This window comes from Epinephelus moara, chromosome 1, assembly GCF_006386435.1.
Source record: "Epinephelus moara isolate mb chromosome 1, YSFRI_EMoa_1.0, whole genome shotgun sequence".
NCBI classification, from domain to species: domain Eukaryota; kingdom Metazoa; phylum Chordata; class Actinopteri; order Perciformes; family Serranidae; genus Epinephelus; species Epinephelus moara.
In genome coordinates, this window is record NC_065506.1 from 6,511,972 (window position 1) to 6,524,980 (window position 13,009).

At 40.6% G+C, this 13,009-nt stretch overlaps 1 protein-coding gene across 1 annotated transcript in view; it reads right to left on the reverse strand.

Annotated features, from left to right (window-relative positions):
- Window positions 1-2,222: 2,222 nt before the first annotated feature.
- The window catches only part of LOC126407762 (nuclear receptor ROR-alpha A-like), a 49,800-nt gene continuing 39,013 nt past the window's right edge, over window positions 2,223-13,009 (reverse strand). Inside the window, exon 11 of the mRNA XM_050072989.1 lies at window positions 2,223-11,453. Coding sequence (XP_049928946.1) covers window positions 11,289-11,453 — 165 coding nt within the window. The 3' untranslated portion in view covers window positions 2,223-11,288. The remainder of the gene's footprint in view (window positions 11,454-13,009) is intronic.

Below are 13,009 nucleotides of genomic sequence, written 5' to 3' on the forward strand. Positions count from 1 at the left end.
GCACTCAAAGAAAGTTGAGGCAGGAAATAGCAAAGGCTACTTCTATTTTGGAAGCTGGGATCACACATTGAAGTTCAGAAAATATATGAGAAACACAAAACAAGACAAAAGTCAAAAGTCAAAAAAAGAAGCATTTAAAAAGCAGAGGAAAAACAATGTTGCTTGAAAGAGAAGTAGAGCGAGTCCATCAGCTGTCAGTGAAAATGAAATTCTTGACTGTCATCTTTTTTCTTCATGTGAAACAGTAAAATTTACAACTTGATATTGAGCCTACACATAGATATAAAAACTCCACCAACCATAAAGTAATCTCATTCAAACACAGTGAGATCTGAGCCTCAGCTCCATGATGAGCTCTGAAGTCGTTGCCGGAGGAAAATTGGTTTAATCTGCCTGTTTTCTGCTGGAAAACGCACTCGTCCTCTACTGCAGGTTATCAAAGTTAAACCTGTACTCTACTGTCATCTACTGGAGAGAAATATAGATGCAGGAAATTTACATCAACACGCTGTCACATCTCCTCATGTAATTCATTTCACTCTCTTTTCCTCTTCTTTCCTTTTTCCTCTCTTTTCTTGTTTCCTTCTCTTCAAGTTTTTTGCTCTCTTTTTAAAAACCATTGCTAGATTTAGAAATGATCAGGTTGAATTAAAAATTGATAGAAGGCTGAGGATGGAGAGAATTTTCACAGAAAATACAGGATGAGAGAATGGTAGTTAAAAGTCTCAGTTCAACCAAATCACACAAATTTCCTTTCCATACAGGTGGTTTATCTGCTGACTGTCTCTAAGATTTCTGCCTCCACCCCGCAACAAAGAGAGGAGAATTCTGTTTTTAGTGCCCACAGCATGTAAAACCTATTTTTTAAGAACTCAGAAACAATGTGCTACTGACTGAGAATAATGCAGCTGAAGGAACAACTTCAGCAACTAAACAATGGGAAGAAGTGTTTTATTGTTTTTTTATTGCCTGGATCAAGACTAGGGTTGCAGCTGCATACCAGTTTCAGGGTATACCGTGAAATTAAAGTTGACGATTATCAAACCGTGCACATTTGCTTATTTATGATATTGAAAAAAATGCACCTGGATAGGGAATGTCACCTTTATTTTAGTTATTTTTAAAAGGGTGACTTTTTTACATTTCAGTTCAAAAATTGTTTGAAGTTTTAGTCATAGTGATATAACATTTGTTGAACCAAATAGTGGACTTAAAATGATAATAGATTGCATCCACTCCATTTCAGTGTGCTGGTGCTCCACTTAATATGTAACAGTGAGCGCTGCGAAAGCTGTTTGAATGGAGGGTGATCAGTCAGCCAGCAGCCGCAACTATGTACCTGTCAGCTGATAACATAAACAACTATTTCAGCCTAGAGGGCAAAAGCCATGGTAGTTTTCCTGGTTGACAAGTAATTGCCTGCATGGACAGTAATGTTCATATTGTGACTTTATGTAAGCCTGAATGACATTCATTTATAATGGTCAGCCTACCTTAGTTATAGGTTAAATTCAAAAGCTAAAGTGATTACTTTAACTTGGTTAAATGAGGGTCATTAAAATAAGGGGGGTGCCTTTAATCCTCTACTGGTGCCAGCAAAAGACAGTACTAAAAGTAAACTTAAATAAGGCTCAAACACATTTTATTTGGATATTAACCCCCTTCCCAAATGAATAAAATTAAAAAGGTAATTGGAGGAGTGGCCACTTTAATAATTATCCTCTTTGTCCAATTTAAAACATTCTTTACTTGATGGAAAATAATCTAAGCAAGAAAAGAAATGTACGATGTACACTCTTCAAAATGCAAAAGTAGAAACTGGGAGAAAGTAATGCATTGCAAAAAAGCAAAATATAAAAAAAAACAAAAAAAAAACAGGAATCAATCTCACCAGGGTGGAATCAGGAAAAGAGACAATCTTGTCCTACTTGTTATTTTGCTCAGTATGCTGAGTTTACGGTCCTTCACACCCAGTCAAGGAAACAGCAAAAGCAAGAGTCAGCTGAGGGTGTTTTTTTTTCCCAACGCAGGCTGTCTGGCTTCCACCATTGTCCCTCCCCAAACAATTCCCAGGTCCTTTGTTCTCAAAGGCCACGCCCCCTTCACCTTTGTGTAGTAGCACACCTGAACCTGAGTTAACTAATAAGTGGAAACAAGAGGGCTATCCTATTCAAAACCCTCTAACAGTACTAAAGATGTTTCTCCCCTTACCTTTGCGGCGGTGTCACACATGAATATTCTGTTTTATCAATCTCCCTTGACTTGTGTCATATGAGCCATGTGGTCGTGGTGATATATGCGCTGCTCTCACTGCTGAAGTTTAGCAGCAGATCGGGCGACAACAACTGTCAAATGGGGTGAAGACTCCACCTATGTAGCGCATCACAGGTGCACACCGGTGTGCTAAGGGTGTGGACTAGGGCTGCAGGATACTGGAAAAAAATTGACATTGCGATTTTTTTAAAAATTTGCAATATATATTGCGATATTAAAAAATACAAGAAAATAAAGTAAGAAAATTAAAAAATAGTGGCGGGGCTTTTACTCACCACAACTGCAGAGGCTCCCAGCTTCATTTGAAACAGACTATATTATAAAAGGACCGTTATTTATTAATCCCTCTGTATCTTTATATTTTTACTTTTTATCCTCTCCTGTTGTCTTGATAAAGTTAATGCATCGCGCCGTCATTTTAAACCTCAACACTTCCTCTATTTGTTTCATATTAAAAGCCCCTTATAACCTTGGCCGAGAGAATCCCTCCATTTCCTAAATAAGCTTTTATTGTGAAACATTTGTAGGAACTTGGTTGTGGAGGATTCAGTGACTTGTATGTTTGCGTACGGTATTTCCCCAATCCTCCTTTACCGTTTCTCCCTCTCACATGTCGCTCATTTTCAGTGTGACTGCAGCGTGTGCATGAGAGGGGGAGGGGCTGCTGAGTGCTCAGAGACAGAGAGAGAGAGAGAGAGAGAGAGAGAGAGAGAGAGAGAGGCAAGCGGGAAAGAGTTCTCTCCAGAGCTGCTTTTCTGAAGCAAAACAAAAGATTACATGTTCTAAAAAAAAGAGAAAACATCGCATGTCCTGCGATGCGACTATCGCACATGCGCACATCGCGATGGCGATGTTCAAACAATGTATCGTGCAGCCCTAGTGTGGACCCATTCAGGTGGACTTGTTGGTCTCTAGTGATTGGTTAGGGAAACTTGAATCCCCCCCTCCCCCACAGAAATCGGTTAGAATAAACACAATGTCAGACTGAAGAAACAGTGTGAAACAAGTTGCCAATTCTGTCTGATATCAGGCAAATATTTTAGCCTCCTTAACTCTGCCAGACCTTCTGGTGGCTTCATCTTTGCAAACTCAATTTTTTCAAACACAGAGAACTTCATTTTATTTTGACAGGCGGCCATGAACAGTCTACTCTTTTGTAGGGCACAGAGGTTCTGCTGTCACTTTTATTTATTATGTTTTTTACTCAACCCAGCTGTACATGGAATCTGAAAGAAACCAAAACAAACTATTTCTTTCTCTCTGATTTATTTTTAATACATTTCAGATACAGCAGCTCTGCTTTGTATCAAAACAAAAGAAGTCAGTTTAAACAAAGAAATTGACATGCCCGAGCCTGACACACTGATACAGGTGCAGGCTGGGAAATTTGACAATCTAAAAGATTATTCTGTTTTTATACAACCAAGAGAGTAGCTGAGGAGACAATTCCTGGTTGAAAAATGTTGCTTTACCTAAACTGTAAGCACAGTTTTGATTGCAACATTGCCAAAACATCCAGTAAGAAGCTTTTGGCAATGTCCAACTTCTCCCAAAATATGTCACTGCCTAAAGGCCTTTAATGGCATGTGCTGCAATGCAGTACTATTGTTTTGCCAATCAGTACTTTTAGTTATGATGTTATTTATTTAGAATTCATATTTCGGTCACCAGAAACACAGAGACATAGTTACACTCCTAGTCACCTGGCATTGCAGTGCAAGCAATCAGACAAGTGTGACGCATAAAGGTTGTAATGGTATAATAGCTAAAATTCTAAAAATGTTGCCGTAAGGTTGTTAATAAAAACAGAGTTTTTTTCTTTTTATGAATTACCCTGTTAGGAAACAATGTGGCATAGTTGGTAAAATTGAGACCCTGCTAACAAAGGTAACCTAGCACCACACGCATGTTAAAAACACAAAAAGCTCTCTGTAACTAAACTAAACCTAAAGGAGAGCAGTGCATATCAAACCAGATACATTAAGATGAATATCAATCAACAGACTAAAAAGTTTGATGCTCATCAGACATCTATAGCAGTATTTTCCTGTGGCCTGTACAGACTTATTAATAAAGTTACTTACAGAACGAGGGCCAAACCAATAAAGTGGCATGGAGGGAGAAAAGTGTGTCATCAGCGTACATAATCACGTGACAATTCAAGACAAAATTTTAAGCCAATAACACACAAAATTTAAAAAGACAAATCCCCAAATTAAATCTTATAAATTAGAATCTGCATTGACATGCCATATATTCAAACTATACACGATAAACAAAGATAGAAATACATTTACATTATTGCTTGACATTCAGTTATGGCTAAAGTTACGTTCATTATTTGCAAGAAATACATATTTTTTTTGGGCTTTGAACCTGGAGACTGATGTTGTGGCGAGGTGGAGCAGGTGTATAAACATAAAAGTAATGGTGAAAAAATGTCTCTCCTTCCAGCAGACTCCCAGTTGGCCACCGAAGTATTTTGACATTGATACGTGGCTAAATTTAGGTTGTGATATCAGGTGACCTAATTTCATGTCAGGCCAATTGTCTGCCAAAGTCAGCTGTAGATTACTGACGATGGTAGTATTTTGTTGGTTTAAAGTTTTGTTGTCATGTAACCAAAATCCAGTGTCTTCTAAACACCGCATTTCAAAGTCATCTTGGCGTAGTATACCATCATTTAGTCATAAGATACGGAGAACAAAACCAAACGTCTGTAAAACATCATAATGTCAACATCCACACAACATGAAACTCTAACAGTGTTAGACATTTACAACATTCATTCATAGAGTGTGCCAGTAAACCCGGAACTCCGTTAGCGCTTTTAGCACTTCCAGTTCTCTCGTCTAAAAGTCAATACGTTTTTTGAATGGGATTTTGGTAAAATGCCTCAAATAAGGTCTGTGGTTAACAAAAGCTTAAGCGAGTTTCAGGTTTTGTTCTACGACATAAAACACGTCAGTAAATACCCTACTTGTGAATTTTGAAGCTTTTACGTGTCGTAAAAAAGGCGGTTGCTAACAAGTTGCTCAATACGACTACAAACCCTGTCGGGGACATTAAACGTCATCACCCCCGAACAGGCGAGAGTGCTGGCAGTCCGCCATTACAGCTTCTTATTTAGCTTAAACAGTCCGATTTCCCCATTATACAATGTTTTTAAAATAAAGCGGCCGAAATCAGTTGAAAGCTTAGTGGCGGTGACGTCAAGAGTCATGCGACCGTGGAGTAGTCATGTAGTCCGTTAAAGCCTAACGTTAGCTTTTTACTTCTGGCGATCGCATTTAAGCTTCAAATGCGGTATGAAAGGTGTTCATATGTGAAGATTATCTCGCTGAACAAAACCTGTAAGTATCATAAACTTGTGTTAGCCACAGAGCTTATTTTCTGACATAATCCAAAACGCAATGCAAAAATCACATTCACTTTCTCTTCCGGGAACCAGCGTGATGCTAAACTTCCGGGTTTTGACGTCAGCCCTGGCACACTCTATTTCGACCAAAAGTCATCATCTATTCCATGTAAGAGTCCAACGTTTTTCAGACGTCATATGGACATCTGGTGCCAGCGAGGCTGTAGTCCAAACTTTGAAAATTCCCCCCAGATAACAGAATGTGAACACACACAATTAAACATCATCACACACAGGCACACTAACAGGTAGGCAGTAGATAGACTCACTGTAGTGCAACACATATTTTCACCACTTCACCTTACTTGTTCTGCATAATTTCTTTTTTTTTTTATGAAGCAGTGTCTATATTGCTCTTAATACTGTTTTATTTTTGCAATATTGCTTTCATTAAGCTGGTAGAATCCTAAATGAATCAGTCTTCTTCTCTCTGTGAAATGTAAACATGAGCTTTGAGCAGTTCAACCAAAGAGTGATAAATCTTTATTTGATTTGTCTCATTCCAGGAATTGTTAATCTGCCAATGAAATTAGTAATTACTGTCATTTGTTTGATATCAATTACAGTGTCCAGCTGTTTTAGGAAATTACTGAGCCTTTTTCAAAATAATGATAGTAGTAGTGGGCTTAGAGCCACAGACAGAAGGTCAGACACTATTAAGAGACAAACTAACACGTTGGTGGTTTGGCTCTGTACATGGGGTTTGTTGGCAATAATACAGACAACTGACTCATACATTAACAATTCATAGCTTCTGCTCCTTCTTAAATTTTTTTAGGCCATAGCTGCAGGTTTATCAGCAGTAATTAGACTGACAGTCAAAACTGTTTTTGCCTTCTCAGCCACCAGGTTTCATCTCAATGTTTAAAGAAGACCTATTATACTCATTTTCAGGTTCATACTTGAATTTGATGTTTCTACTATAACATGTTTACATGCTTTAATGGTCAAAAAAGGCTAAAACTAAACACAACCAGATATTAACAACATCAGCAACCAAGATTAGGGCTGTCCAAAATCATTCACTACTTCCTACTCACTATATAAGGAGTTTTATGTAGAGTATCATATAGTGAGCTCACCTGCAACATGAAAAGACATTTTCAGACACTACTCAGGTCATTTTCTAAGAGCTGTTAAGTACGTCATTGTTGTCACAAAATTAAAACGCCATGTAAATGTTGGCTTGTGAAGCATACATAACAAATACTGACATGCATATTTGTGACAAAAACATGAAATTATACCGAGCATATTTTCCCCAAATGAATAAATAACGTTACAAAGAACTTTGTGGCTGTTTGTGTTGTGTTGAGATACTCTGCTCTGCTCACATTAAACATATTAATAATATTACACTGGCAGACAGACAAGAGAAGCGAGAGCAGTGCGATTGGAACCTGTCCTACTAATGTAAGAAATCTTCTATTTAATCTTTGTTGTGTTGCAGTTTGTGTTACCAGTCAGTCATGTCATAACTATTTAATGGCTAACATTATACATTACACCATTACAGCACAAATTAGAACTAGTAGCGACCTAGCTTGCTAACATTAGCTAGCATCATTAGCCCTACTCTGTACAGTAACTGTTAAGCACAAGAGAAGATCAGTTGACTATTTATTTTTCTCTCTTTGGGTACCAACAGCTACACATTAAACGGACAGTTTATTTCATGACAAAGAAAAACCTGTAAAACAAACGTTAACATGTCATTTTGGAGAGCAGGTTGATATCGAGCTGCTTTCTCTCCTCTCATCCATCTCTGTGTCCGCCCCATGCAGTCCATCCGTTTCTTTGGCACAATGCACGACGGGATATTGCTTGGTAAGTAACCATCGGTTGTGCACTACTTTTCATGGTGCATTGTGGGATACATTGAGTCCACTATATAGGGTATAATAATTCCCAATATACGAACGGACAGCACTACAAAATGGTAAAGTCACTATATAGTCGACTATATATTGAGTAGTGAGTGATTTTGGACACAGCCTAGATGTTTCCCTGATGTTAGCATGTAGCTTTATTTAGCAGCATAGGCTACGTAATGTAAACACCTGCAGTAGCATACCTGGAACAGATAACCATATAAAGAAATCTGCATGTATGATGTCATACTGTAGCCAGACTACAAAAGAATGTTGGAAATGAAGTGTTCAGAGTGGTCTGAAGCCTGAGGCTTTTGCTTGCAGGGATTACTTTTAGATATGTTTACCTCATTATCTAAAACTTTGGCCAAGTTTAATACGAACATCCTTCATATGTAAGACACAAAAAGTGCATAAGAATAATAGGCCCCCTTTAATTTTTTTCTGAACAATGTTTACTTTCCAATAGTGAAAGATAAACCTAGTTAGATTTGATGGGGATTTGTAAGGATTCAAAGTGGGTAAGTAGATTAGATTCACATTTACTTTGATGGCATCAAATCCCAACTGTAACTGCTGCAGACAAAGTGACATGAGAAGTCAGAGAACCTGCACCTTCCTGTCAGGACCACTAGATGGTGCTACGTGCTAACTGCTACATTAGAAGGAATTGGCTGCTCTGTGTCTGATGCTGCTATCTGCAAGCTCGATGTGGATGTAACCAGAGGAAGAAGAAAATGCTGGGAAGATGACAGGCAGGAGGAGGAGGAGGAGGAGGAGGAGGAGGAGGAATGACATCATGGAGGATCAAACAACTTCTGTTATACACAACAAAACTAACCAGATCTCATGAATGATGACTCATGAGTTTCTGCACGGAAAAAAGAGGATTGCCCTGTGCTGCCCTAATGTAAAAGTGTTCACGTATCTTGGGCTCTTGTTTACAAGTGAAGGTAAAATGAAGCGTGAGATGGATAGGCCGTTTGGCACAGCATCTGCATTTATGTTGGCAGTGCACCCGCATGTTGTAGTTAAGAGGGAGCTGAGCCAGAAGGCAAAGCTCTTGATTTACTAGTCCATCTATGTCTCAACCCTCATCTATTGGTCATGAGCCTGGGTAGAGATCGAAATAACGGCTGGGCTCAGCCTTAAAGATAGGGTGAGGAGCTCAGACATCCAGAGGGAGCTTAGAGTTAAAGCCACTGCTCCTTCAGGTCGAAAAAGGCCGGCTGAAGTGGTTTGGGGCACTGATCAGAATGCCCCCTGGGCGTCTCCTGTTAAGAGGTTTTTTGGGCACATCCAACTGATAAGAGGCCCCAGGGCAGACCTAGAACATACTAGAGGGATTATATATCTCATCTGGCCAGGGAACGCCTTGGGATCCCCCAGGAGGAGCTGTTGCCCCCATGACCCGGCCCTGGAGAAGCAGATAAGGATGGATGGAAGGATGGATGGATGGATGGATGGATGGATGGATGGATGGATGGATTTCTGCTGTCTAGTTCATTATCAAGCTCTGTCTGTGGTGAGTCTGAAGAAGCCGGTTCCAAAATACTACACTGCACACTGTATATCTGTATACATGTGGTAACATCAGTAGAGCTGCTGGAAGTAATTCTCAAAGTTATTTTACATGTAAAACTTTAAAGGAGTACGTGTCTGAACACACACAGTTCTAAAATATTTAAAGTTATTTAGTTCATCTTTGCTCTGAAACCACAGAGAAATAAAGGCTCTTTTCTCCACTTATTTTGCTGGTTAGTGTTCCCGAACACTTGATCAACAAATCATCACATAAAACTTGAGTTACCAAACTGCCTGAGAAGAAACATGAGTGTGATGTTTGGTGTCTAGTTTACCTATTCAGGACATCCACTTTTTGCATTAACCCGAGTGGTGCATCAACAGATGTTGAGACGAAAACAGACAACAGACCAGCTGACCTCATTTTAACCCTCCTGACAAACTGAACAAACAGAGGAAACTTTACAAATTGAATGCAGCAGTGAACAGAACCATTCCAGCCGATGAATTTTGCCGTTTTTTTTTTTTTTTTTTATGAATGCTTATCGAAAAAAGATGTAAGGAGGTATATATTGGATATCAAAAGGGAGGATGAAGGAAGGATATTGTCTTTTTATCTTTACAGGCCATCAGAAAGCCTTAACATGTCAAGATACAAATGGCAGCAGACCAAATCACCCTGCAGTCTGTTTGTCTGTCTAGACAGAGAAAAGTCAAATAAATGCAGCGATCTACCATCGTAGCAGAACAGGTCTGTGCTCTTTTCTTGTTTCCCCGGGTTTCAGCAGTCACATCAAATCACCTGCCGCAAACACACATTAATTCTCAGTTATTGTTGGAAAATTTTGGAAATTCTATCTCTACAGGCTGAGTTGAAGGCAAGTGGACTTGCTGTAGGTCCAGTCTTCTGGATATCATGTGACCTGTATGACTAATGAACCGAACAGAATTCTGGAAACATTTCTTAACTGGAGAGTACATCAAACACTATTTAAACCATGGACTTTGTAGAAAGATGGACAACATGACAGCTCCCCAAAAGTGGGGATGTTAGTTGATGGGACATGGGCCAAACTGGTCGGACTAGTGTTCGGGTGGGAACTTGATACCGCAGAGGTCACTACTTCACAGACTGGCTCCAAATAATGTCAGCAGTGCAAGATGGCAGCAGCCATGTCTGGAATGTTTCGGCTTTACTTTTGTAGAGTGGGAGTACAAGGAGATACATCACCCATCTTATATACAGCCTTTGACTTAAACCCACAAAACTTTACTTTTAAAAGAATGCAAAGTTCCAAAGATGTCAAATCTGTCAGATTGAATTTTGGGAAATGTGTCTAAAATGATTCAAAAGACATATTTTTATGGAATAGTGCAGTGAAAAGCAAAGGGAATATGATACAAATGATACACCCATTTATAAACAAACAGCAAATTTGCTGCATTGCACATTTGTAAACTGCCTTATCAGTATTAACCTTTGAAGAAAAGGAGAGCTGGAGAGATAAAAGCAGAGGAAGCTATCATCTTAGCTTGTTGCACCATCCAGTTTTATAAAACCCTGCTTTGCTCTGAGTACAAACTGCTGCACAAAAATTGTGTTTACTTTTGTCTGGTTAGCAGCTGAGCTAATTAGCTTGGTGATCTATTTTAGCAGGATAGCAGGTGGCATGTTACCAGCTGGTGCACTTCCCACAATAGGTCATGAATTAACCTCTGGGGGTCAAAACATCACCAAACTTCCAGCTAAATGTGTTTCTCGAGGACATACAAATGTATTTTCTGTGACAATTTTTGGTGTAAGCGGCGCTCAGACGTGAAGTAACTGTCAGAAGAAGAGGTGATGTGGTGACAGTCTGGTGAAGGACAAACAGAAGCAGGTTTCAGTGTGAATACCGAAGGTGTCTTTCAATGTCAGGCGTGAATACAAGTCCAGATCCTGGACACAAGATGTGTGTTAATGCAGGTGGACGGACACCACCTGATTCTTCATTGCATCCAAACCCAGAGCCATGAGAGGAGGAGGAGGAAGAGGAGCAGGTGAAGAAAGGGGAACTGAGGAGTTCAGATCTCTCTGTTCCTGTGGACTCAGCTGTTCAGGAGAGTCATCGTCCCGCCCTCCATGGCCGTGAAAACTGGGCTCAGTCCGTCAGAATCAGCAGCTCAGCTCTGCGCAGCTCCGTGGAGTTCCTGGTCAACATTTAATCATCGCTCTGCAGAGTCAGCTCCAGGTCGGCACCAAACAGCTCCTTATACAGAGGAGGAAAGTGTGTCCGAACGATGTCAGGGTAAACGGCTCTGAATGCTGACAGCTTCTCTGTGTGTCGGCTGCACAGTGAACGCAACGCTGACACCTTACATCTGAGCTGAGGGGAGGAAACAAGAAAAGGACATAAAGAGAGGAGAGGGAACAAGAGGGGAGACACGATAGAAGAGGAGAGGAGAGGAGAGGAGAGGAGAGGGGAGGGGAGAGGAGATGAGAAAGGAAAGAAGACAAGGGGAGGAGAGCACAAAATGAGTAAACAAGCAGAGGAAACAAGAGAGAATGAGCAGAGCAGAGGAGAGAATGAGGAAAGAAGAAGAGGAAAAGAAACAAGTGAGGTGACAAGAAGACAGGAGGAGAAGATTGACAGCAAAAAAAGGGGAGAAATGAAGAGGAGACAAAAAAGGGAGAGAAGACAAGGAGAGGAGGAAATGAGACAACAAGGTGCAGGAATAAGAGAGGGAAGGAGAGGAGAGGAGAGTGGGAAATAAGGAAACAAGGAGAGAAAAGGAAACAAGTGAGGAGACAATGAGACGAGTGGAGAGGATAGACAGGAAAAAGGGAGTGGGGGAGAGGAGTAAGAGAGGGAATAAAAGGAGAGAAGAGGAGGAAATTAGGAAAAAAGGAGAGGAAACAAGAAAGGGAAGGAGAAGGGAGGCAAGGAGAGAAGAGGAAACAGAGAGAGAAGAGGAGATAAGAAGAGAGGAAACCAGAGTGGGCGGGAAGCACAGAAAGGAGAGAAAAGAAAACATGGAGAGGAGGCAAGAGACAACCAGCAAAGACAGGAGATGAGGAGAGGAAACAAGAGAGGACGGGGGAAACAAGAGAAAGAGAAAAGGGGACAGAAGAGAAAATGAGAAGAGAGAAGAGGAGACAGGGGAGGAAGATAAGAGAGGAGAGGAGATGAGCAAAGGAATAGAGAGGAAAAAAAGTGGGAAAGGAGAGGAAGGAGGGAATAAGGAAGGAGATTATAGGATATATGAGAAGGATATCACAAAGGAAAGCAGGAGTAAAGAGAGGTCAATAAGAATAAAATAAATAGGAGAAAAGAGGAAGACTAGGAAGGAATGGGGATGAGAGGAGCATGAAGCATGGGGAAGAAAACAGGACAGTAAAAGATCGGCGAGGAAGAGGAGAGAGGAGCGGATGACAGGTGAAGAGTTATTACACACATTGGCCAGTAAGATAGATTTATTTACTGTCAAATGAACTGGTAGGTGACTGTGTCATCTCTTGAACGTTCTGGTTAGCAGTAGATAATGTTAAAGGGATAGTGCACCCAAAAATGAAAATTCAGCCATTATCTACTCACCCATATGCCGATGGAGGCCCCGGTGAAGTTTTAGAGTCCTCACATCCCTTGCGGAGATCGGCGGGGGGAGTGGCCAGCACACCTAATGGCTGACGGCGCCCCAGACTAACGTCCAAGAACACAAAATTGAATCCACAAAGTATCTCCATACTGCTCATCCATAGTGATCCAAGTGTGCTGCAGCCGCGACATAAAAAGTTGTTTCGAAAAACGGCATGTGAACTCTGTTTTTAGCCTCACTGTAGCCTGTAGCTCTGACTGCTTCTTTGTGCTCCGCGTTCACGTGTGCGCGCTCAGGGTGATCGGTGATGCACGGTCTCTGAAGAGCAGCAGTCTCGTCAGTACTG